We start from the raw sequence: 27,643 nt of genomic DNA, 5'->3' as shown, positions 1-27,643 counted from the left end.
CATTGTGCAATATGGTCTTTAATTTCAAATCAGTCAAACCTTTGTTCAAAATTCCAAACTGTGAATTTCGACAGGACAAGAACAAGATGTTAAAAAAACAATAATACAATTTGATAATCAAGAACAGAATAAACTTTAATAAAGCTCATAAAAAATGTACATTTTCTTTAGTCTATATGGAAGACTTAATTTCACAGCAAACTTTCTGACTGTCTTAAATGTTATCCTTCTGCCCATGAATTAAATTCCATAATTTACCCCAGTAGATAAGATGTAGGTGGTGCAGTGGTGCAGCTGGTAGCACTGCTGCATCACACCACCACAGACCCAGGTACAATGCTGACCCCTGATGCTGTCTGTGTGGAGTTTTCATGTTGTCATTGTGGCCGTGTGGGTTTCCTCACATTCCAGAGACTTGTGGGATGTTAGGTTAATTGGCCTCTGCAAATTGCCCCTCATGTGTAGCGAGTGAATGCAAGTTAAATAACATAGAACAAGTATGAACAGGTGATTGATGGTTGGTAGGGCCTTGGTGGGCTGAAGAGCCTATTTCCATGCAGTGTCTCAAAACTAAACTAAATATATTCTATGCTGTGATCATGCATCTTATGGAAACTGGACTAATTTAGACTAAAGTAATACATAGTAAATCTTATTAGACACAGAAGACTTTTGTGCATTTCTGATGGAAAGATAAAACCTATCTCAAAAACTAAAATAAATCTGGATTTGATGTTAAAATATTACTGCAATTTTCAAAGAACAAAAGGCACTCTTTCTTCTTCAGAACAGAATTCATGCCAATATACAACAATGCTAGATCAGAGTGCATTTAAAGAATCAATATTCAGACAATTTTTAAATTAAGATGCTTTGGTTACCCTGGAGATAGATCACAGGCATACAAACACAGTCATATCGACAATTAAAGTATTGACCACAGTGTTTATTTACCGGTTGAGTTTCCTGAATAGAACAAACATATGCTTTTTCAGTCCATTATTGTTCTCTGTAAGTGACAGGTAACGGTAAACTCCTTTTACAAGCTAAGAACCATGTGTTAAATCTTTCACTTTGTCCATATTGTGATCAATTGCTCCGCTTAAGAACTGCAACCAGTTGCTCTCTGATTCGAGGCACACGTGACTGGATCTATGCCAAAGAAAAGAGAATTAGCTCACAAAACTCTGAGAAACATGAGAATTAGCTCTGAAGAAGGGTCTTGACCCAACGTCACCCATTCCATGGCTCCAGAGATGCTGCCTGTCCCGCCGAGTTACTCCAGCATTTTGTGTCTACCTAGCTCATGAAACTGTGGTACTACAAAATACTGAAAAGTGTCCATTGTGTACAAAGTGCCCACACCTTCCAAGTTTAAAAATCAATTATAAATTTGATTAAATGTAATTTTAACATAATTGGCAATGCCAAATAATACTCATTTACCAATAACCACATTACAACCTCCTTTGTCAAATTAAAACTGCTGCTCAATTAAAATCTCCACCCTCCCTCAACAGTTTTGCCTTATAAAAGTCAGTTTTAAATTGGGATGAAAAGGGCGTGTGTGTGTGTGTCAACCTTTATTAGATGAACAGGTTCTACATGTTCTTGTGAGTATAGGTGTGTGAATTGTTGCTGCAAGAATTTAATATCCAAATTAAAAAGTACTTCCCACGCTATGAAGAACTCTATCCCTTAAGTATTATGCAATCCAACCAATGCATTTAGAAACCATATTAACTGGGGAAGAAAATGGTATGAGACCATATAATTTATAGTGACTGATGTATTTCTTCTCTGCATTGTTTTTTTTTTAAATGTTTCTCTTCAAGCACATCTTGCAACGGAAAAGAGTCTGATCCAATATGAAAAAGGAAATGTTCCTAGATCGATCTCTTAGGTAGGCATAATTCTCCCGTGCCTTTACTATTTATATTTAATAATTACCATTTTATAATTTTAGTCAGGGTAGGCAGTGCCTACCTTGCCTACCCAGACGGCACGCCTGTGTTCCTTGCTTGTTTACTCTAATTAGAGAGAAGTATCCTTTACACGGGAAGAACATTGTAGTGTATGACATACACTTGAATGCTTTTGTTTTTCAAATGAAACAGTCTTATATTTTAAAACTGTAACAAGTCATGTACTAGATGGATGCGATGTATTCCCATTATCTTTCATAGGGCTTCCAAGTCTTGATACAAACTCCCTTTTTGCGCAACATGTGCTTCTAATATGAGCTCACTTACCTTCATTTCTGATTAATTACTTAATGGATGACTCGCTGAAAATTACATATTTATACATTTTGTACTGTCGGATCCACGGAATTTGGCTGGATGGAGTACGCACGTACGTACCAAGGCCGTACAGTTACATTGTGAGCGTTGCGTACGTAACTCTGTGCTCCCCACCCCAACCCCAGTACGGTAGGGCCTAGGGACATAGGAAATCCGCTACTCTACGTGTGCGGAGCTGAGCGCTAGCCAGAGAGGTGCGCATGCAAAGACAGTCGGTCCGCACCCGCGTACATGCTTTCCGCTACAATTGACTCAGCGGATTTCCACGCACTCAGTCTCGCAGAAAGTCATTTATAGCGGAGATTTAGACAGATTTTAATTTTAAACCGAATTTCAAAGTCTGCGCAAATCCACGGAGATGAATCAAATTAGTGACATCACATCATTTAAGAAAAATGAACTGAAAATGGGAATACTAGAGGTACAATTCCCTCAACAAATATTTGACTCACTTGGTTATTTCCAGTGATTTTTTCAACACAGAAGCAACCTTCACAGCCTAATACAAAAATAAAATTACAAAATTTAAGCTTCCCATTGATCCGTAAGACAATCATATATAAATGTAACATTTCCTATAGCAAAAAAACGTTCATTAGTTAATCTAGAAGACAATGGGTGATGATTGAATAGCAGAGATGAGATTATGAGTTTTAATTAATTCCTTTTGTTTATCAGAAAGATTTAAAAATCAGAACTTTTTCTTTTAGAAAACAATGATCCATGTACTCAGTTTAAAAGAAGCAGATGAAATGGCGTTAACAGCCTTTGTCCCCATAATTTTCTTTTTAGGGTGGTGACGTCACTCCTGGAAAAAAGTGCCCAGCAGGCATCGCGTTGAAAACTGTGCAGCTCTCCACGAGGAGCTGAGCCATTGTGATGTCAATGCTCATTAAGCTCATTAACTTCAAAATCCACAAGCAAATAAATACATCCACATCCAAGATCAGAGTTTTATATTATAACTAGACCAAGGGTGACCCGTTGGGTCCCGTCCCCCTCCCCTCCCCCTCCACCTCGCTCTCTCCCCCCCCCCCCCCATGTGTGTGTGTGACGCCGCAGCCCCCCGCAATCGAATCGTGCGTTGAGGGGACGAGACCCAACGGGTCCCCCTTGGTCTAATTCTAGATTAAAGATGCAGACAACAGAGATGAAACAGCACCTATAACAAACACACACACTCACCCATGCTAATTAAGATAAATGGGATGACATCCAGACACATAACACATTGCCTAATTTATTGTTGTATTCCTGTAAACATTACATACATGAAATCAATGTACATCAGAATCAACATATTTCAAGATGAAGAGTGCTACTCACATTCATTTGAACAGTGATATAATTCATTGGAGGATAAAGACTTAAGACCAATTCATCAACACTATAAAAAGAGAAAACTTTATCAACACTATTTTCAAATTAACTCAACACAGTATATTGTTTAAACACCAATAAAAATGATGATAGTTGGGTGAATGTCTAAGCAGAAATATGTATTCGGAAGATTAAAATGTATAATTTTATCACTGTCTGAACCAGTGGTAATTGCTAACACTGAGATAAAGTTTGAATACAGGGCTTATGTTACATGCATCTACCTTTCAAATGAAATATCAAGCAAAGAAGTCCATTTATAAGCAGATGATAATCATAAATGTTCATAATGCCATGTGAAAGACTGGTTAGGCCACAACTGCAGTGCATCTAATTTTGGTCAGCCAACTTCAGTAAGGACGGTAATATCTTGGAAGATGCAGGAAAAAAAAACTATCAGTTCCTGGGGTAAGGAATTTCAGCTGTAAGACTAAATTGCAGAAACTAGGATAGTCATTTTTTAAATAAAGACTACTTGGAAATTTGATCATGACACACAAAAGTACGGCTGGTTTGAAAGACATGATGTTGGTTTACAATTAAAAAAATTAAAGTGCTGGAGTGACTTAGTAGCAGGTTAGGCAACATCTCTGGAGGCAGATGTTTTGGCTTGGGACACTTCTTTAGATTCATGGTAGTCGGGGGAGAAATTTGGGGGGAAAGGTGGTGGTGGAACAAAGCCTGGGAAATGATAGGCGGGTGCAGGTGAAGGGAAAGTTTTAATTGGCAGGTGAGTAGACAAAGGCTAGAGATGAAAAGAAGACAAAAGGGCGTCAGATAAGAAAAGGTGAAATATGAAGGCAGGGAAAGGGGACAGAGGAGAGGGGAATGGGGGGGGGGGAGAGATGAGTTAGTGGGTGCACACCACGGTGGGGCACCAGAAAGAGAAGGGGTGAAAAAAAGGATGGATTGTTACCTAATATTGAGAAATCAATGTTGGAGAATTTGAATAGGTTGGTTTAAATAGGATAGAGGAAAGATGTTCTCTTCAGTCAGCATCTCCACACAGATTTACCATTTTGGTGATAAAAAGATGGCAGGAAAAATTTAAGATATTTTCTTTTGAGGCCCAAAAATAACCGAATACAGCACAGAAACAGGACCTTCAGCTTACTGAATCCAAGCTGATCATAAACCACATGGAATCCATTTTATTTTGCCCATATTCCCATCAATCACGTCTGAGATTTTGCCACTCACCAATACACAAAAGGCAATTTTCCATTGTGATGGAAGTGATGGCATGGTGGCGCAATGGTGGAGTTGCTGCCTTATAAGCCCCACAGACCCGGGTTCGATGCTGACTACGGGTGCCGTCTGTATGAAGTTTGTACATTCTCCCTGAGTTTTCTTTGGGAGCTCCAGTTTCCTCCCACACTCCAAAGACGTACAGGTTTGTAGGTTAATTGGCTTGGTAAAATTGTAAATTGTCCCTAGTGTGTGTAGGATAGTGGTAGTGTACAGGGATCGCTGGTCAGCATGGACTCAGTAGGCCGAAGGGCCTATTTCTGCGCTGTATCTCTAACTAAACTAAACTAAAACTAAGATCATATTAAGGCAAGGCAAGGCAAGGCAACTTTATTTATATAGCACATTTCATACACGAGGCAGACTCAAAGTGCTTCACATAAAAACATGTCATACAATAAATGAAATAATAAAATGAAATAAAATAGAAGAACTAAAAGAAAAGAAAAGCAAAATTAAAAATGCATTATAAAAAGTGCAAAAGTTAAAAGTGCAATGTAGTTAAGATTTAGCTGAAAGCTAAAGTAAACATAAAAGTTTTCAGTCTTGTTTTAAAAGTGGTCAAAGTTGAGGCAAGTCTTAAATCTTCAGGAAGTTTATTCCAGCTATTTGATGCATAGTAACTAAATCCTGCTTTTCCATGTTTTGTATTTACTCTGGGAATCACTAGCAGATTGGTTTCAGAAGATCTTAGCGGTCTAGAAGGCTTATATAGTGGAAGCATGTCAGTGCTATACTTTGGCCCTAAACCATGTAGTGATTTATAGGTGAGCAGCAGGATTTTAAAATCAATTCTCTGACATACAGGGAGCCAATGTAAGGATTTAAGAATTAATCATGTTCGGTCAGGCTCAAAATGTTGACAGACTCGACTTTGTATTTCATTATTTGTTTGTCACCTGTGTCTACATGCCAGGACATCACAAAACAATATTTGCAAGAATTTTGTAATCAGCAATTAAAATCTTACCTGGGGCTAATTTCATTGGTGACATCACCCAGATCATCCAACTGTGTTATGTTTTGCAACGTGTCTACCTTTCCATGATTTTTAACAGCTTCGGAGACTTTTTTCAAACATGCTTTGGCTGCTTTCAGTAGTCCCAAACAAGGAGCTATGACCTGTTTGTCTTCTTCTGACCAGTAAGTGTCCCGATTTTCTCGCAAGTAGGAATCGTCATCTTCAAAAATGTTACTGAATGGATCTGCATTATCTGCATGTTGAGCCTGCCAATTACACATCACGATTATTTCTACAGCACAGATACATTCAAATCTTCGGAGTAGATTAGCTGTTACAAAATTAATTTCTTTCAATTTCATTCTCGGTCAGATATTGTTGATTGATGCATTTACCGCAGAAACATGGTCAAATGCTCATTATCTAATTGAAGATTGCACGATTCAATACACAGGCAGCAATGATGCTAGAATGAATTTGAGAGTTGGATCTTTTTCACCAGGTGGTCGAAGGGCACTACTCAGATATGTTAAATACGAATCATTAAGTTAATTTCATAATCAGCAAACAGACAATTTAGAATTATAGACATATGGAACTCCGGATGCTGGAATCTTAAGCTAAACATAAACTGCTGGAGGAACTCAACATGTCAGGCAACATCTGTGGAGAGAAATGGATGGACAACACCTCTGGTCAGGGTCCTTTTGTGTCTAGGTCACAACTCCCTCCCCTCCTGATTACTTACAAAGAAAGTCCGGCTAACCTCCCTACATTCTGAGATTCAAATAACTGCTGCAAAACCATGTAACCTCCCCATACACACATCATTGGATTCCATCTTAATTGGAAGCTATCCCTTAACTCACGGAAACTAGATTAATCTAATAATTTCAACAAACAAATTGCTGGAGGATGTCCGCGGGCTGGGCAGAATCTATGGAGGGAATGGGGCAGGCAATGTTTTGGGTTGGAACTCTTTTTTCTTCTTTCTGATCTGGATTTCTTGTATCTCAGTCTAATAAAAGACTATGTAACCATTGGAACATCTAAAGCACCACTTAGCTGGATCCTATTTTACAATTACTAAGAGTATTTACTGTTGGGTTATATGCATACCAATTTTACTTTAACCTAGACCATAAGATTAGTCAAGCTCCGTATTGGCTGTAATGTTTCTGGTGTCAATATAACCAGATGAACAGAACGTTTTTTGCATCTGATTTGAAAAGAGATCCATAATTGGAGCATGATATTACCTAGGTTACATTCTTACCAAATAGTGAAAGGCCTGGATAGAGTGGATGTGGAGAGGATGTTTCCACTAGTTGGAGAGTCAAGGAGCAGAGGGCACAAACTCAGAATAAAAGGACGTACCTTTAGAAAGGAGATGAGATGGAATTTCTTTAGTCAGAAGGAGGTAAATCTGTGGAGTTCATTGCCATAGACGACTGTGGAAGCCAAGTCATTAGGTATTTTTTTAAGGTGGAGATTGACAGATTCTTGATTAGTAAAGGGTCAAGGGTTATGGAAGAAGGCAGGAGACTGGGGTTGAGAGGGAAAGGTAAATCAGTCATGATTGGAGTAGACTTGATGGGCTGAATGGCCTAATTCTGCTCCTATGATTAATGAACTTCAGAAATTACGTTCTTTTGTAATGTATCTCATAATTATTTTGTTTTCATTAAATGTTGCTATATGCTGATCAGCAATGCTGTACATCAAATTCTTAGGTTTTGTTCAACTTTATTGATACTGTACAGTTTTTTTAGTGTACAAACTAAATTGCCCTTAATTCTCCAGAATTTAAATGAATGAAAACATAGATTTTTCTTTTAAAGACTGAATTTAATTTAATGTCTGGAAAACTAAAGGTTAGAGATAATACTAGAAAATGGCGCTCAGGAGGATTAGCAGTGCTCGCAATCAACACAGTAATCTTAAAATGTCTACACCGGTTCCTACTTTTAAGTGCCATGGTAACCTCTAAAGAGTAATCCTTGCTGCCACCAAGTGTTCAAAATAAGAAGGTCAGAGATCTACTCTTTAGAGCTTCTTTCTTGACATGATGGTAGTTCACAGAAGAAAAAACATTCAGCTCAACATCACATATGATTTGTGTGCCATAGACTTTTGTTGAAACCTAAAGCAACTAATTAGCTCCACTCCAGAGGTCGCAAATGTCAACAATTCTCCTAAACTCTTAGAAGTGACATTATTGGATGAGCAACAGAAATAAGAAGCTATAATAAACTATATGAGGGCGCTCCCTAATCCTGTAACTCAAGGAAATCAATGTTTCAAAATCAGATTGTAAATAATTTTTTTAATAATTTTAAATAAAATTTCACAAAAAATTTTAAAAAGCGTATTGGAACTTCAGCCTTTGCTGAAATTTACAACTCAATTACGGAGAAAATTACAGAGGGAAACATTTGACCAGCAGGTCATAGACTGAGCAATAGGAACATTATTTTACATGTTACCAAAAACTGTGCTGGGTGTGCTAATGGAACAAAATAAGCTTAATGGCATAAATTTAAATGGTGACTGGATAGAGAAATGTGAGAATGCCTGTTCAAAAGTTTTAAAGATGGTAGAATAAATTAAAGTAAAACAAAATAGAAGGTACACCCTTTTAGAAATAAAAGTGTAGAATACAAAGGGAAGGAATAAGACAAGGTATACAATTCCCAATATTGCACATTAGGAACAAGGACAAAACCATGAATGGTGCAAAAAATTACCACAATTGTACTAAGAATTTGAGACTTCAGTGTCATGTACAAAATTGTTCCCTTTGGAACAGAATAGCTTAATAAACGTATGTAAACATGTTGAGAGTTGTGGCTGTTTGGAAACATTAAACACAGAAAATCTATTTTCTGCAGCAGAAGGCTCAGTAACACACTCAAATTTAAGACAATTGGGAAAAGATCTATAAATATCAGGTTGTTGTAAATAAGAATGTACACAGTCTGAAATGATGGCAGAACAAGTTCAATACAGAATTGGATAAATATTAGAAATGGTCACAAAAATGATAGTGGAACCATTCAACAACTCTTTACAGGTGGTTGATCAAATGGAAAAAGTAAGGCCCTTTAAGGACAAAAGGAGCAATCTGTTTTTGCAGCCAGAAAGTATGCACGAGCTCCTAAATAAATACTTTTCAACAGTAGTCTCAAAGGAAACAGACTTTCTAATTGGATAATTAAACAAAGAGTTAGATGAAAGTCGTGTGCATGTCTCCATCAATAAAGAAGGGGTACTTGATGCCTAGGCGGGTTTAAAGGTGGGTGAAAACCTAGCACGGAATGGGACTTATTCCAGGCTGCTATGGGATGCAGGGGAAGAAATTGCTGGTGCTCTGGCTGAGATTTTGAAAACTTCACTGGATACAAGTGTGGTCCCAGATGACTGGAGGACAGCAAATGGTTATTTACTGTTAATAGTATGGAAGGAAGATGTGGGAGGCACGATCGCTAGGCCCGCATATGATATGAAGATGGGTAAAGTTGTTCACATTGTCGAAGGTATTGATGTTTTGGTAAGATGGGCTGAAAATGGCAGATTGCTTTAATACAGGCAAAAGTGAGGTAATGTACTTTGAGGCTAGGACATGCACCATGACTGGGCGTATTGACAAAGAGGGACCTCAGAGTTCGTGCAAGTTGAAGTTGGCAACACAGATAGAAAAAACATTTAGGAAGACATACAAGATACTGGCCTTCATTAGTCAGGCACCCTCCCCCCACCTTTCGTTCCCGTGCTCCAATCAGTTTGGACAAAGGGTCCCGATCAGAAATGTCATTTGACCATTCCCTCCAAGATGCTGCCTGACCCGCTGAGTTCCTCCAGCACTTTGTTTTATTTTACTCAAGATTCCAGCATCTGCATTATCTTGTGTTTTCATTAGTCAGCGTTGATTGCAGAAGTAGGGAGGTAATGCTCCAACTTTATATAACCTTGGTCAGACCTCAGATGGACTACTGTGTGCAGTTCTGGTCACCAAGCTATAGCAACGATGTGATAGCGCTGGAAACAATGCAAAACAGATTCATCAGGATGTTGCCTGGGATGAACTAATTCAGTTATGAGGAGTGACGGGACAAGTTTGGGAATTTTCTCCCTAGAGCAGAGGAATTTAAAAAGAGACACAATTGAGATGTAGAAAATTACAAGGGATATAGATAGAGAAGAATACAGGAACCATTCCCCTATATCAGAGATAAATAAAACTAGAAGACACGGGATTAAGGTAAAGGGGAAGGAGACTCAGAAGTTATGAGGGGTCATTCTTCATCCAGAGCAAGGGAAGTAGCTGTAAGGCACTGCCTGAGAGAGGTTGAAGCTGGGTCACTGGCAGCATTTAAGAAGCATATAGATAAACACTTGAATAACTTGGGCATAGAGAGCGATGGACAAGGTATTGGGTAACACTGTCAGTGTGGATAGGTTGGGCCAAATGTCCTCTTGTTATGTTGTGAAATTATATAATCTTATCATTCATATTCTATGAAGTATAATTTTTAAATCATTTTTATTCATATATGGAATTTATAACATGGAAACATTGGTCCAAAAAAGCATTTATGTTGTATCAAAGCAACAAATCCATGCACAGTATTCCTACACTTGTTCAACTCCTTCACATTCAAATTTAATCTAATCTAATCTAATCTAATCTAATCTAATCTACGCATTGCTTCTTCCTCAACTCCAAATCCTATAAATACAATCCTCATCTTGAATAGTCCATTCACCACCTTTAAGTTTTTACTCAGTAGATGCTCTTTTCCACTCAAATACATGTTTCAACATTTTTTCATTTTTAAATTGACTATATTCTACTGTACTGTGCAATGCTCAAATGAAAACACCTAATTTTCCAGGTAATTCAATTTTCCCATATCAGAGAGCAAATCTGAATATTCCTTCCCTATCTGCAATATCCTTCAGGAATGCACACTCATCAAAATAATTTATTAAATTTATGCTATTAGACTGCACCTGTTTCATTTCTTCCAAAGCATCTTCGACAATAGCAGAGTAAGTGGACATCAGGGATAGAACAGCTGCATGATTATCTGTGGGGAAGTTCAAAACAGATTAGTGTGTCAGACAGGTTCAATTAAACTAGGCAAACCTGACAAGTATCACAATCTAAATGCTATTTTTTACAGGGCCATGTGTACGTAAAAATAACATGAAGATACACATGACTCTCTATAAACAATATTCAAAATTACATTTTAGGAGAACTTGTGCCTAATGTCTTAAAAACCAAACAATCTACACAATCAAGTGACATGTTGTATAATGTTTGCAATATAATACGCAAGGGTTTCAAACTTAAACACAAATAAGAGTAAAATATTAGCATAACAAAAAACAACATAAAATGCTAAATACATCTATTATGACATGGACCTGTATCTGATGTAATCAAATGTCCAAGGAACAAAGGATATATTTAAAAGTCAAGCATTAAGTTAAACTCCAAACAAATTTCCATTCAAATAGGTTGACAGCCTTGGAAAAATATCTGTACCGTACTTTGTCGCTTGCATACGATAACAATTAAATCTTTGCAGAGACATGGATAATTAGAAAGTGTGATAGATGAACACGAGAGATGTGAAATGTTGAGCTTTACCGAAGTTTCCCTGAAACTAATATGATGAATAGTGTCCAATACATCAAAAGGTCTTTTGCTTGTTTTCCAGATCACCATTTTCCATTGGCCTTCTGATGGAGAAACACTTTGGTTTGCAATTTGAAATCTGCATTACCTTTTGGTATCTTGGAAAACCTGTCACACGCTTCCCAGACTCCACCCGTGGATGTCAGTTGGTCCTGGGACAAACTGAAAAAAACAAACTACACTTACAAATCAGGCATAGGTGCAATTTAATATTGAACACTATTAGAAACTACATTGTACCCAAATTGTTAGCAATTTTATTATTCTACTTCACAAAGAAAATTCCCTCATATACACATCAGTACAAAGCGTGGTGGGGGAAAGATTGGTAAAAACAGGGCCGTGACGTGAACGCTCTTTCCTTGACCCCTTCAAACTGATTACTTGAAACCACTTACTAAAAACTAAGATTCAAAATACAAATCAAAATAAGAAATAAGAAAGAGAACAATACAATCACATTTTTCAAGTGGCTGCCCTCGCTCTCGGTGGAAAGGCATGGATGGAAGGGGGGCAGAATTATGGGAGAAATGGGTGCGCATTCAGATGGGCACAGGGAGAAGAGGGAAAAAATAAAGGGAGATTTTGGGGGTTGTTACCTAAAATTGGAGAGTTCAATGTCCATACCCTAGATGTGATAGACACAAAAAGCAGAAGTAACTCAGCTGGTCAGGCAGAACCTCTGGAAAAAAGGAATAGGTGACATTTCGGGTCGAGACCTTTCTTCAGAGGTGGTTTTCCTCAAGATCGAGTGTGGTCTTACTCCCAGCAATGCACACGGCCCAGGACAGAAAGGTTGGTATGGGAATGAGAAGGGAAGTGAAAATGGTCAAGAACCAGAATTGTACAACATCGTAACTCACTTTCTGTGTCAAAACTAGTCATTTACACATCCACCTACGATGCTGGCTCAGGCTCCCTATCAGTAGCGCAGCCTGTCTGGCTGTCATGACCCGCAGCCCAGCATTTTACACTCTTTTGTCATTAACTGTCACCATCAGTGCATCGATCCTTTGTACCGTCATTGCCGCAATTTAAATGTAATTGTTTTCCCTCTTTTCCAGTCTAAATGCCTTTATCCTCACACATTAATTCAATTTCTCATCCCACGGATGCTGCCTTACCCAATTGTTTATTCATAACATTTGTTGTTTTCATTAGAAAGTAGTGGATTTAAAAAAAGACTGTTTTTACAATTTTAAACACCAATGAAAGTTTGTTTTTCACACCTTCAAATTTTCAACACAAATGCATAGATTTAAATTAGATTTAAATATTAGAACCTTTGAAGTGGTGTGCTCAGTATCACATTCAATAGTTGAATAACTCCCTCCACTACGTCCTTGGTGGCATTTCGAACTAATCGACGTAAAGTCAAGCCTGAGGTTAAAAAAGAAATCCAATTATTAAACATCGAAATTTACCCTTGATTGATTATTTTCGATCCATTCTGTATTTTAGCTAAATAACACAAATCATACTAAAGATTTCAAGTACAGCTAGTTCTGCTATAAAACAACAACGTTTATTAGAAAGATGCCTGAATTAGGGGGTATTAACTACAGGGAGATGTTGGACAGACTTGAATTCTTTTCTCTGGAACACCAGAAGTTGCGGGGAGACCTAATACAAGTATATGAAATTATGTGAGGCATAGATAGGGTAGACAGCCAGAATCTTTTTCCCAGTTTATCCTGCCCCTCCATTCTACTACATTTTTTTTTAAAACCCTGCCAGGCTTTGTCCTGCCCCCCTCTTCCAGCTTTCTTCCCACACTCTACAATCAGTCAGAAGGTAGGTCCCGGTCCGAAATGTCATCTACACATGTTCTCCATGCTGCCTGATGCGCTAAGTTACTCCAGTACTTTGTTGTTTTTATTTTTATAAACCAACATCTGCAGTTCTTTGTTTACAGGCCAAATTGGTTGTGACACGATTTTGATTAAGAACTGGAATCACTTAAAAGTTATTTTGGAAATTGACCAGCAAAAATAAAACCGTCTTGGTAAAAAACCATCCAAGAAAGAAAAAAAAACTGTTTCCATTGTCTATTATGGGCCTGTCCCACTTTGGCGATTTTTTAGGCAACTACAGGCGACTAGTTTGTCACCACATGTTCGCCGGGAGTAGTCGTAGCGTCTTTCTGGTTGCTGCCAAATTTTCAACATGTTGAAAATTTTTTGGCGACAGTGGGTTTGACGCCAATGAGCGGAGCTCAACTTCTCCTGACGTAGGTGTTGTCGTAGGTTGTCACCCGTTTTTCGGCGACCTGCTATGACTATGATAGTCGCTGGCAGTTGCCTTAATGCAGGTATAAGAGAGCGTTCAGCACCTAACCTTTCCTCCAGTCTTTCCATCACCTTTGAAACTTTTATTGCTGTTTACCAACATGAGGACCAAAGATGTGCCATTGAAAGTCAAATAAACCATTATGAGACTGGGAAACAAGAATACAATTGTTAAGAGACATCAGCCAAATCTTAGGCTTACCAAAATCAACAGTTTGGAACATCAGTAAGAAGAAAGAGCTTACTAATCGCAAAGAGACTGACAGGCCAAGGAAGACCTCCAGAGCTGGCAACAAAAGAATTCTCTCTATAATAAAGAAAAATCCCCAAACCTGTCCGACAGATCAGGTGTGGATTTATTAATGACCACTGTCTGGAGAAGGCTTCATGAACAGAAATACTGAGGCTACACTGCAAGATGCAAACCACTGGTTAGCCGCAAAAATAGGATGGCCAGGTTACAGTTTGTCAAGAAGTAATTAAAAGAGCAACCACAGTTCTGAAAAAAGGTATTGTGGACAGATTAGACGAAGATACAATACAATAATACTTTATTAGCCAAGTATGTTTTGCAACATATGAGGAATTTCATTTGCCAACTCAGTCATACAAATAAAAAGCAACAGAACACACAAAACACATTTTAACATAAACATCCACTGCAGTGACTGCTCCACATTCTTCACTATGATCCAAGGCAAAAAAAAGTACAAATCTCTTCCCTTAGCTCTCCCACAGTCGGGGGCCTCGAGCCCTCTGTTGACGGAATGATCTGCACTCCCGTAGCTGGCGGTCAGGCCCAACTTGTTGGCGCGATCAAGTTCCTGCATCGGGGGGGAATCTCAGCTCCCCCGCTCCGGTGATCGGACCCCGGGTCGGGGCTGGTCGAAACTTTCTGTGACGTTGGAGCTCCTGATATCTCTGGTCTCTACCCAAGACTGCGAGCTCTCGATGGTAAAATTTGCAGGCTGTGGTTGCAGCGATCACAGGCAAGGGTTCAACTCCGATGGTAAGTCCACGCCCCTGCGGTGGGGCTCCAAGTCAGTCCCGAGCAAGGCCTCCAGCTCCACGATGTTAGGCCGCAGAGTGACCGGAGATACAACCCAGAAAACAATCGCATCTCCAGCAGGGTAAGAGATTGAAAGAAAAAAAAAAGTTCCCCCTACCTCCTCCCCCACATAAAAAAATCTGAGAACATTTACACAAACTTTAAAACACACTAAAAATAACAAAAATCAGACGAAAAACAGACAGACTGTTGGCGAGGCTGCCAATCGTGTGGAGTCCCTGGTGGTATAAGATTAACTTATATCAGAGTGATGGCAAGTGCAAACTATGGAGGAGAGAAGGCTCAAGATCCAAAGCATACCACCGCATTTGTGAAACACAGTGGTGGGGGTGTTATGGCCTGGGCATGTATGGCTGCTGAAGGTACTGGCTCACTTATCTTCATTGATGATACAACTGCTGATGGTAGAAGCATAATGAATTCTGAAGTGCATAGACACATCCTATCTAGTTTTGTTTGAACCAAGTTCAAGCAAATGCCTCAAAACTCATTGGCAGGCGGTTCATTCTGCAGCAAGACAATGATCCCAAACATACTGCTAAAGCAAAAAGGAGGTTTTCAAAGCGGAAAAATGGCAATTCTCGAGTGGCCAAGTCAATCACCCGATCTGAATCCAATTGAGCATGCCTTTTATATGCTGAAGAGAAAATTGAAGGGGACTAGCCCCAACATTTTTGTCTAGTTAAATGTAGTGTTTGGTGTTTTTTAATACTGGTTTTAAATGTGTATATGTGGGGGGCGGGGGGGGGGGGCAGGGGGAAACAATTTAAATCTCTTCCCTGTCTGGGAGACCCGACCTTTTCCCTGTCGGGTCTCCGTTGTCGTTGGGGCCTAGCACCGTGGAGCGGCCTTCAACCTGAACGACCCGGGGGCTCGGGAGGCTGCGGACTACTCACCATCTGGCCGGTCTCGGAACGTGGAGAGCGGTGGTGACTCGCTGCTGCGACTCGACTCCTGGGGCTCGGAGGCTCCAGCAACGCAGTCGCAGGTCCGGTGGGCTGGGACATCGGGAGCTCGCGGGTCCGGGGGGAGAGAGAGACCGCTTCCCGGAGCTCCCGCAACGCGACTTCTTCAGCCCGTGTCGCGGGGTTGGAATGACCCGGAGCGGGGTCATACATCGCCCGGCACGGCTTCATGGCCGTGGGACATTACAGCGCCCGCCGGGGGCTCCAACTTCGAGACTTTTAGACCGGGAGCGGGGCCGTAAATCGCCCGGCACGGCCTAAAATGGCCGTGGGACTTAGCATCGCCCGCCTGGGGCTTGGACATCGGGAGAGACATGGAGAACAGGGGAGAGAAAAGACTTTGCCTTCCATCACAGTGGGTTCACTGTGATGGATGTTTGTGTGAACTAAATTGTGTGTATGTCTAGGAATTGTCTTTGTTTGTATGGCTGTGGAAACAGAATTTCGTTTGAGCCTCACTGAGGCTCAAATGACAATAAAATTGTATTGTATTGTATTGTATAGGCTAAAGATGGATGCAATACAGGCCAGGCAGAGCAGCACCAGAGAAGACACCCAGCAACAACAGGTGCTGTCTGTACATTCTCCACGTGACCTGCGCGGGTTTTATCCGAGATCTTCGTTTTCCTCCCACACTCCAAAGACGTACAGGTTTGTAGGTTAATTGGCTTGGTAAATATAAAAATTGTCCCTAGTGGGTATAGGATGGTGTTAATGTGAGGGGATCGCTGGTCGGCGCGGACCCGGTGGGGCGAAGGACCTGTTTCCTCGGTGTATCTCTAAACTAAACTGGTGATGTCCATGAATCGCAGACTTCAAGCAGTCATTGCATGCAACAAAATACTAAACATGACTACTTTCATTTACATCACATTGCTGTGTCCCAAGCATTATGGTGCCCTGAAATGGGGGGGGGGGGGGACTATGTGTAAACACTGCTGTAATTTCTACATGGTGAAACCAAAATGTATAAAAATACCCTTTAACAAAATCTGACAATGTGTACTTTATCCACATGTGATTTTTTCTATTACAAATCTCAAATTGTGGAGTACAGAGGCAAATAAATGAATGATGGGTCTTTGCCCCAAACATTATGGAGGACACTGTCTTTCCAATATCCACTCCTATCACCCTAGGCATCACCGTATCAGTCTGTACTGTTGCAATTTTTGACAGTGACAAGAATATGACTGCAAATACTATTCACTTCATGGATGGTTATAAAACACAAATTAATGGTTACATTATTACGCTAAATGCACAACTTTCAACAAAATTGCTAATAAGTAAACAATTATTTGCGGTAATTCATCTTCGAGGAAATGTATCAATTCAGTTTCTGAAAATGGAACGTCAACCATCTATTGTTCCATATACACTTACTTTATAGTATGCCGTTAATTGGTGTTTTGTTTTGACATCCATTCCACATTTTCACACTTTTGGCCTCCGAAAAGCCACCTGCTGGTTCCTTTGGTATTAATTTCACTATCTTTCTTTGCATTAATGCCTAGACAGTCTTCACCCATTTTAAATGAATATTATTCTTTATCACTATATTCTTCACAGTTGCCTCAAAATAAATTACAAAGTAAATGTACTAAGAAATTATTTGGATGCCAACCCAGCTGGATTAAGGTCGAGGTTCGAAAACCATGAATACCATGCTAAGATTTTGGGAGATTAATAATAGGCAAGCAAAAACATGGCTTTTAATATTTAGTAAAATGTGACATGACAACAACCTCTCCTTCAATGTCAGCAACATGAAAGAGTTAGCTATTCTGGACATGTGTACATGCCCCAGTCGGTATTAATGTTGCCGAAGTGAAGTTGGTTGCGAATTTCAGATTCTTAAATGTAAATATCGCCGACAATTGGGCCTGGACCAACCACATTGAAGCTGCAGACAAGAAAGCGCACCAACACCATCTACCCTTCACACTACAGTGGGAAAGTAGCTAACATAATTAAAGGCAATGTGCACCCTAATCATCCCCTCTTCCCTCCTCTTCCATTGTGCAGAAAACACAAAGGTTTGAAAGTATGTACCACCAAAATCAGGAACAGCTTCTTTCCCACTGTTATCAGACTACGGAATGATCCTCTCATAAGCCTATGATAAACCAAAACAAGGATTGATTGATTATACTATTGCAATACGTCAGGTTGCAATACAATTGCAACCTGTCCTCGCGGCCTACCAGCGGGTCCTGGAGCGACGTTTCCCTGAGGGGACCTGGCCAGAACATCGGCTTTGGCGGCGGCGCAGAACGTCGGCGTTGGCGGCGGCGGCGCAGAACATCGGCTTTGGCGGCAGTGCAGCGCTGGAGCGCTATTGCGGAGCGGGCGATGCCTTTCCTGGGTCGCCGCGCTGGGACTCCAGTATGCTTGGTACCGCCGAGGAAAACATCGTGGAGCCGCGGTACTGCGGAGCGGCCAGCTGCGACGTTTGAACTTACATCTCGCCGAGATCACCAGTGTGCGGAGCTCCGTCTGGCGTGGTCTGTTGGCTTGGAAGCTGCAGGCTCCGGTGGGAAGGCGGCCGTTCCTGGCACCCCAAGCTGCTGGGGGTTCTCCCGACGCCGGAGTACCATCACCCGGCGAGAACATCGGGCGCCGTGGCGGCGACTGTGGAGGCCTCAATAGGCCCGACTATGGGTGGACAACAGGATGGGGACTGGACTTTGTGCCTTCCCCCACAGTGGGAATCACTGTGGGGGGATGTTTTGGTGTTGAATTTCTTTATGAATACTGTGTTGTATTTTTACTAGTGTGCTGCAAGGACATCAGAATTTCCCCTGAATAAGGGGATTAATAAAGTATTTATCTATCTATCTATCTATCTATCTATCTATCTATCTATCTATCTATCTATCTATCCATCTATCCATCTATCCATCTATCCATCTATCCATCTATCTATCTATCTATCTATCTACCTACCTCAAGAAGACTTGAAAGGCCCTTATCTCATCAACCTTGGCCCAGGGGTTCTGGATGTTTTAAGCATTTATAATCTGATAGCAAGGCATCTTGATTTGGAAACTCAAGCAAATTGATTTCTGTGTGGTTCTGAGACAACAAAAAAAAGCACCAATTGGGTCTTATGGAACATCTGTGAAAAGAACTGTACTTGGAATAAAATTAGACTGTGTGAACTCAATTTGCATAAGAGAGATGTTGTGAGATTTCCATGCTTAATATTCTGTAGATGAGGACTCCATCCTACCAGGACACGATATATATTAACAAAAGCAACGCTCTATAATTTTGAGCCTTTACAATTTTTACACTGAGCAACAGAACAGTTGCTCAAATCATATCAACTAAAAATTACAAATATAAAACACTGGGCATATTTCTGCCTCCTGCATATATTCATTAGTGCATTGGTAACATTTAAATGCATATATTTGGAGTCTTGTCAGTACCACTTGCCTTGACTCTTTGGTAACCAGTAATACACACTGGCTACATTAAGGATGCTCTTCTGAATTTCAGCAGTGAGCTTCTGGCAGTCCTGGCACAAAAAAACACCAGTAAGTACAATTTGGGTGTACCTCAGCGATTGCAGAGATCATAATCTGAATCTTAACCTATGCACTTACTTGTACAGATGGCAGAGGTGGCTTTGAAAAAGCCAAACTTAGCTTTGTGGCTTCCTGAGATACTGCTTTGAAACACTCACCTGGAAGAAAAAGAGATCAGGGTCACACGATGTTTTGTGAAACTACATCTTGTAGTATCAACACATCAAATGAAAAAAGGGAGGTAATTACCTAAAACATTTCAAACAATTTATTATTGAAGCAGAAACATCACTACTTTTCATGCAAATATCCTCCACAAAAATACATCCCCATTCACAATAAGTATCTCACTATATTTTACTTGCTTTTAGAAAGTAGGTACAGTTAAAGTGTGGGGAAAAATGCCATAATAAAATTTCTAAGACTTTGTGAATCATAACATGATTTAAATAGCAATCTGCTTGCAGTCCATTGAATGCTATCTTTTCAAAAATTAAATCCTCGTATTTAAAATTAAACTTTACATTGCTATAAAATATTTAGGATCTGGATAGTTCTGTGTAATGTTGAATCCACTGCGCAATTTAGTCAAAGTCAATTGACTCACCACAATTGACTTACAAATTTGAGCTGAGCACAAATACTGAGAATGGAAACTCTTCATAATGTTTCAAATCAACAAAAAGTTTGTAAGAACAGATAAGCAAACTAATTTCCACTACACCTTTCACTTGTTATCTTGTTATCTTTTCTGTGCTGGTAATACACATAAAAATATACCTTACTCAAAAACTCAAACCCCCTTTTTGGTGTATGAATAGGCAACTTCAAAATGTATCCTCCACCATGTTTAGACTTATCGTATCTGTGGAGAACACTGAAAGTTACATAGATACTTTATACCATTCACAATTCTGCAATTTTATATTAAGATTCAGATTCAGATCAGATTCAGATTCAACTTTAATTGTCATTGTCAGTGTACAGTACAGAGACAACGAAATGCAGTGCAGAGACAATGAAATGCAGTAAATACCAGACCTAGAGTTTTCCAGAAGAATTGCAAGTCAAAATCTTCCAATGTCCACGATTCTCCCTCTGTAAAGAGAAAAGATTGTATTAATATGCTACTTTAGATTCACAAAATAGAAATGACAATGCAACACGTTAAAAGCCATTCATACCAAGCTATTCAATTTCTGTCATGGGGCCAAGAGCTCATACCTCAACTCATTGTCTCTTCCTCATCTTACTCTTGTATCCCACACTGGCTTTTTGTGGCACTTGCACTGCCCATCTCCATACTTAGAACACAAAAGGAGCAATTGTTAATGTTGTTAATGTTTGGTTTAAGTTCAGCAAAATGCTGGTTGTAAGAGATGAATCTTAGATCCTGACCCATGCATAAACCAGTCAAAAGGTGGGCATCTTGTGACTCACTCAACATCATCCATCCCTCCAATTTTTTATCTCTGAAGTTGCTGTTCTATACTGTTTGCATTCCTCAATGCAATTGACATTCCTCAATTGCCTAAATATCACCCATATCATCTCGCACGTCTATTACCACGACTAATCACACACATAACTAACCCGTCAATCCTCTTAGCACTGGATACTCATGGATAAACAGCCAAAGTTTACCCCATGTAATTCACTAAGACACTGTGACCAACAAGACTCCTATTCCAAATGATGGAAGCCAGTTAATCAGAAACTTAAAATCAAGTGTGCAATCTTGTAATTCTGTTTTATAAATAGCTTTTAAAATAGGAAAGTTGCATATATGTATCATTATGAACAAGAAATCATCTCAAATCACCAAATATGACATCATAAATTTGTTAGATCTGCGTTTTAAGGCAAAAATTAACTCCTGGGGAATAGATAGGGTGAATGCAGAGCATCCTTTACTCAGAGTAGGGGAATCATGAACCAGAGGACATAGGTTTAGGGTGAGAGGGGAAAGATTTAATAGGAAACTGAGCAGGTTTTTCCACAAAGAGGGTGGTGGGTGTATTGAGTGAGCTGCCAAAGCAAGTAGTTGAAGCGGGTATAACAACATTTAAAGGACATTTGGACAGGAACATGGATAGAAAAGGTTTCGCGGGATATGGGCCAAACATGGGCAGGTGGGACTAGCATAGATGGGGCATATCGGTTGTCATGGGCAAGTGAGCCTTAGAACCCATTCTTGTACTATATGACTACGAGCTCACGTCGGAAATGCGGCCGTGAACCGAGTTTTCATGCGGTTAATGATGCCGGGGCAGAGGTAGGTTGCCCCACAGGAATAGATCGTCTGGAGAGGTATTTTAAACCTTGTTTTGTTATTCATAATAATAAAGATGATATTAACAGATTTAACTTGATCCTATCTCGAATGACATGTCCCCAGATAAGATTCGCAAAATGAACATCACATGCAAACTAGAATGTATTCTCCCTGGGTTTAACGGGGCAAGATTTCAGCTGGTGTCAAGGACAGTCACCAGCAGCAGCACTGCAGCAACTCACAAATCCATCCCTCAACATGGTCTCCCACCTGTTTGTGTATGTTTGTTTGGGCAGTACATGTACATTTGGACAGGTACATGGATTGCAAAGGTTTAGAGAAATATGAGCCAAACGCGGGCCGATAGGACCAGAGTAGATGGGTCTTCTTGGTTAGCTGAGGCAAGTTGGGCGGAAGGGCCGGTTTCCATGCTGTGACGCTATAACTCACCCATCTATCATTTGCCAGGCTTTGCCCTGCCCCTCCTCTCTTCCAACTTTCTTTCCACAATTGAATAAGGGGGACTATGGAGCCATGAGAGAGGAGCTGGCCAAAGTTGACTGGAAAGATACCCTAGCAGGGATGGCAGTGGAACAACAATGGCAGGTATTTCTGGGAATAATACAGAAGATGCAGGATCAGTTCATTCCAAAGAGGAAGAAAGATTCCAAGGGGAGTAAGGGGCATAAGGGGTGACCGTGGCTGACAAGGGACGTCAGGGACAGTATAAAAATAAAAGAGAAGTACAACGTAGCAAAGATGAGCGGGAAGCAAGAGGATTGGATAATGTTTAAAGAGCAACAGAAGATAACTAAAAATGCAATACAGGGAGAAAAGATGAGGTATGAAAGTAAGCTAGCCAAGAATATAAAGGAGGATAGTAAAAGCTTCTTTAGGTATGTGAAGAGGAAAAAAATAGTTAAGACCAAAGTTGAACCCTTGAAGACTGAAAAAGGTGAATTTATTATGGGGAACAAGGAAATGGTAGATGAGTTGAACAGGTACTTCGAATCCGTCTTCACTAAGGAGGACACAAACAATCTTCCTGGTGCACTAGTGGCCAGAGGTTCTGGGGTTACGGAGGAACTGAAGGAAATCCACATAAGACAGGAAATGGTGTTGGGTAAACTGATGGGACTGAAGGCTGATAAATCCCTAGGGCCTGATGGTCTGCAGCCCAGGGTACTTAAGGAAGTGGCTATAGAAATCGTAGACGCATTGGTGATAATTTTCAAATGTTCTATAGATTCAGGATCAGTTCCTGTGGATTGGAGGGTAGCTAATGTTATCCCACTTTTTAAGAAAGGCAGGGGAGAGAAAACAGGGAATTATAGACCAGTTAGCCTGACATCGGCGGTGGGGAAGATGCTGGAGTCAATTATAAAAGATGAAAAAGCGGCACATTTGGATAGCAGTAACATGATCGGTCTGAGTCAGCATGGATTTACGAAGTGGAAATCATGCTTGACTAATCTTCTGGAAATTTTTGAGGATGTAACTAAGAAAATGGACAGCGGAGAGCCAGTGGATGTAGTGTACCTGGACTTTCAGAAAGCATTTGATAAGGTCCCACATAGATTAGTGGGAAAAATTATGGCACATGGTATTGGGGGTAGAGTGCTGATAGAAAATTAGTTGGCAGACAGGAAACAAAGAGTAGGGATTAGCGGGTCCCTTTCAGAATGGCAGGCAGTGACTAGTGGGGTACCGCAAGGTTCGGTGCTAAGACCGCAGTTATTTACAATATACATCAATGATTTAGATTAAGGGATTCAAAGTAACATTAGCAAATTTGCAGATGACACAAAGCTGGGTGGCAGTGTGAACTGTAAGGAGGATGCTATGAGAATGCAGGGTGACTTGGACAGGTTGGTGCAGATGCAGTTTAATGTGGATAAATGTGAGGTTATGCACTTTGGTAGCAAAAACAGGAAGGCAGAATACTATCTAAATGGTGTCAACCAAGGGCCACAGTTTAAGAATAAGGGGTAAGCCGTTTAGAACGGAGATGAGGAAACACTTTTTCTCACAGAGAGTTGTAAGTCTGTGAAATTCTCTGACCAGAGGGCAGTGGAGGCCAGTTCTCTGGATACTTTCAAGAGAGCGCTAGATAGGGCTCTTAAAGATAGCGGAGTCAGGGGATATGGGGAGAAGGCAGGAACGGGGTACTGATTGGGGATGATCAGCCATGATCACGTTGAATGGCGGTGCTGGCTCAAAGGGCCTATGGCCTACTCCTGCACCTATTGTCTATTGTCACTCCACACCACAATCAGTCTGAAGGCTTGACCCAAATGTCACCTGTCTTCCAGAGTTGCTTGCTGACCTGCCGAGTTACTCCAGCACTGTGTCTTATTATGTAAATCCGAATCTGAATCTATGGCAGAGTCGGCTTGAGGGGCCATGTTGTTTAATTCTCCTGAAGCTTCCCCAAAACAGTGCAGGTGACCAAATGCTGAATCAAAATAATGCTTTAAGCAGCACCTTGAGGGAAAATGCAGAGACAGGTGTTTAAGTCGGGAATCTTAAACGTTAGCAGCCAGATATCTCAGCTGCCAATAGTGGAGCAAATGTACCAATTGGAGAATCTCTCGAAAGGCTGTAAGGCTGTTGTGGTGCCAAAAGTCACTTATGAATCTGGCTACATGATTAAGCATTAAAAAGGTTAAGCATTCCAACATCAGTAACAAAAGATAAATAATTGACACAGGATTGTCAATACTCTTTAGATTCTGGAGTAGTTCCTGAGGATTGGCGGGTAGCAAACGTAACCCCACTTTTTAAGAAGGGAGGGAGAGAGAAAACGGGGAATTACAGACCAGTTAGTCTAACATCGGTAGTGGGGAAACTGCTAGAGTCAGTTATTAAAGATGGGATAGCAGCACATTTGGAAAGTGGTGAAATCATTGGACAAAGTCAGCATGGATTTACAAAAGGTAAATCATGTCTGACGAATCTTATAGAATTTTTCGAGGATGTAACTAGTAGCGTGGATAGGGGAGAACCAGTGGATGTGGTGTATCTGGACTTCCAGAAGGCTTTCGACAAGGTCCCACATAAGAGATTAGTATACAAACTTAAAGCACACGGCATTGGGGGTTCAGTATTGATGTGGATAGAGAACTGGCTGGCAAACAGGAAGCAAAGAGTAGGAGTAAACGGGTCCTTTTCACAATGGCAGGCAGTGACTAGTGGGGTACCGCAAGGCTCAGTGCTGGGAGACCAGCTATTTACAATATATATTAATGATCTGGATGAGGGAATTGAAGGCAATATCTCCAAGTTTGCGGATGACACTAAGCTGGGGGGCAGTGTTAGCTGTGCGGAGGATGCTAGGAGACTGCAAGGTGACTTGGATAGGCTGGGTGAGTGGGCAAATGTTTGGCAGATGCAGTATAATGTGGATAAATGTGAGGTTATCCATTTTGGTGGCAAAAACAGGAAAGCAGACTATTATCTAAATGGTGGCCGACTAGGAAAAGGGGAGATGCAGCGAGACCTGGGTGTCATGGTACACCAGTCATTGAAAGTAGGCATGCAGGTGCAGCAGGCAGTGAAGAAAGCGAATGGTATGTTAGCTTTCATAGCAAAAGGATTTGAGTATAGGAGCAGGGAGGTTCTACTGCAGTTGTACAGGGTCTTGGTGAGACCACACCTGGAGTATTGCGTACAGTTTTGGTCTCCAAATCTGAGGAAGGACATTATTGCCTGACTGATTCCTGGGATGTCAGGACTGTCTTATGAAGAAAGACTGGATAGACTTGGTTTATACTCTCTAGAATTTAGGAGATTGAGAGGGGATCTTATAGAAACTTATAAAATTCTTAAGGGGTTGGACAGGCTACATGCAGGAAGATTGCTCCCGATGTTGGGGAAGTCCAGGACAAGGAGTCACAGCTTAAGGATAAGGGGGAAATCCTTTAAAACCGAGATGACAAGAACTTTTTTCACACAGAGTGTGGTGAATCTCTGGAACTCTCTGCCACAGAGGGTAGTCGAGGCCAGTTCATTGGCTATATTTAAGAGGGAGTTAGATGTGGCCCTTGTGGCTAAGGGGATCAGAGGGTATGGAGAGAAGGCAGGTACGGGATACTGAGTTGGATGATCAGCCATGATCATATTGAATGGCGGTGCAGGCTCGAAGGGCCGAATGGCCTACTCCTGCACCTGATTTCTATGTTTCTGTGTTTCTATGATTGTTCAGAGTTGGATTTAAACATTCACCAGCACAATTTTCAATAGGTTCAGGTTACGGACAGTGGAATGATGACAGGCCGGCCAGGAAAGCTTTGGCATGGCACAGTCAGCTTACAACACTGACTGTTTACAACAAATACAACAAAGATATTTTACGCAGTCAACTTGACAGCCGTACATTAGATTTCAGTGTAGAAAACTAATCTAACGGTGGTGTTAAAGCCGATGGCCGGGATAGTTCAGCACGATCCTCAGGCTGAAGGAGTTTATGGAGTCCCCGGCACCGTGGGGTCGTAGGCTTCACCTCACCGGGAGCCTGGAGCAGGAGTGTCTATTCCGGGTAGAGACCCACACCAACAACCCCCTTCATGCAGCAGCGGGGGCGGCGGCGGCGGCCATCACCGGCCATCACCAGTCATCACCTGTCCCCGGCCCCGGCCCCGGCCCCTCCTGATGGGCGAGAGCCGCCACTAGACCAGGACTCACCTCGCAGCTGCGACGCCACTTCCCGCAGTCCCTGCACCAGATTCCGCAGCGGTAGCCGCAAGTCATCCGCGCAGTGCGAGGCCTCCGCCACTTGCTGCTCCTCCATCTTGTCCTCCCCGTCGGCCGCAGCAACTTGGAGCGGGGAGCCGGGGCTACTGGTGGGGGCGGAGCCGGGGCTACTGGTGGGGTCGGAGCCGGGGCTACTGGTGGGGTCGGAGCCGGGGCTACTGGTGGGGGCGGAGCCGGGGCGACTGGTGGGGGGGGAGCCGGGGCTACTGGTGGGGGCGGAGCCGGGGCTACTGGTGGGGGCGGAGCCGGGGCTACTGGCGGGGGCGGAGCCGGGGCTACTGGTGGGGGCGGAGCCGGGGCTACTGGCGGGGGCGGAGCCGGGGCTACTGGCGGGGGCGGAGCCGGGGCTACTGGCGGGGGCGGAGCCGGGGCTACTGGTGGGGGGCGGAGCCGGGGCTACTGGCGGGGGCGGAGCCGGGGCTACTGGTGGGGGCGGAGCCGGGGCTACTGGTGGGGGCGGAGCCGGGGCTACTGGTGGGGGGCGGAGCCGGGGCTACTGGTGGGGGCGGAGCCGGGGCTACTGGTGGGGGCGGAGCCGGGGCTACTGGTGGGGGGGGAGCCGGGGCTACTGGTGGGGGCGGAGCCGGGGCTACTGGTGGGGGCGGAGCCGGGGCTACTGGTGGGGGCGGAGCCGGGGCTACTGGTGGGGGCGGAGCCGGGGCTACTGGTGGGGGCGGAGCCGGGGCTACTGGGGGGGGCGGAGCCGGGGCTACTGGTGGGGGCGGAGCCGGGGCTACTGGTGGGGGCGGAGCCGGGGCTACTGGTGGGGGCGGAGCCGGGGCTACTGGTGGGGGCGGAGCCGGGGCTACTGGTGGGGGCGGAGCCGGGGCTACTGGGGGGGGGCGGAGCCGGGGCTACTGGTGGGGGGGGAGCCGGGGCTACTGGTGGGGGCGGAGCCGGGGCTACTGGTGGGGGCTGAGCCGGGGCTACTGGTGGGGGCGGAGCCGGGGCTACTGGTGGGGGCGGAGCCGGGGCTACTGGTGGGGGCGGAGCCGGGGCTACTGGTGGGGGCGGAGCCGGGGCTACTGGTGGGGGCGGAGCCGGGGGAATGGGCGGCACGATGCACACACACTCTGTTTAATCAATTACAAACAAGCGAAAAGTAGATCTAAGGGGTACAAATGGCAGTGTGGTGTTAAGTAAGGTGGACCTGCAACAT

At 42.4% G+C, this 27,643-nt stretch overlaps 1 protein-coding gene across 1 annotated transcript; it reads right to left on the bottom strand.

Moving 5' to 3' along the window:
• ccndbp1 (cyclin D1 binding protein 1) lies at nucleotides 1-26,568 on the bottom strand. The gene is made up of 11 exons (XM_033041603.1): nucleotides 26,416-26,568; nucleotides 20,499-20,555; nucleotides 19,536-19,615; nucleotides 19,366-19,447; nucleotides 12,883-12,979; nucleotides 11,688-11,761; nucleotides 10,906-10,982; nucleotides 5,902-6,158; nucleotides 3,630-3,690; nucleotides 2,756-2,802; nucleotides 1-1,152 (listed from the first exon to the last, which is right to left on the bottom strand). Exons 1-11 carry the CDS (start codon nucleotides 26,519-26,521, stop codon nucleotides 1,047-1,049), a joined length of 1,044 nt encoding a protein of 347 aa, XP_032897494.1. The 5' UTR covers nucleotides 26,522-26,568; the 3' UTR covers nucleotides 1-1,046.
• Nucleotides 26,569-27,643: the final 1,075 nt, after the last annotated feature.

This window comes from Amblyraja radiata, chromosome 23 (assembly GCF_010909765.2).
Source record: "Amblyraja radiata isolate CabotCenter1 chromosome 23, sAmbRad1.1.pri, whole genome shotgun sequence".
Lineage (NCBI taxonomy): Eukaryota > Metazoa > Chordata > Chondrichthyes > Rajiformes > Rajidae > Amblyraja > Amblyraja radiata.
This window is presented reverse-complemented; position numbering and strand designations above follow the sequence as displayed.

Coding starts and splice junctions, on each gene's coding strand:
- ccndbp1 (XM_033041603.1), bottom strand. CDS start 26,521: ATGGAGGAGCAGCAAGTGGCGGAGGCCTCGCACTGCGCGGATGACTTG. Junction 20,556..26,415: donor AGTGGCGTCGCAGCTGCGAG/GTGAGTCCTGGT, acceptor TTCTCTTTACAG/AGGGAGAATCGTGGACATTG. Junction 11,762..12,882: donor CTGAGCACACCACTTCAAAG/GTTCTAATATTT, acceptor TGTTTTTTTCAG/TTTGTCCCAGGACCAACTGA.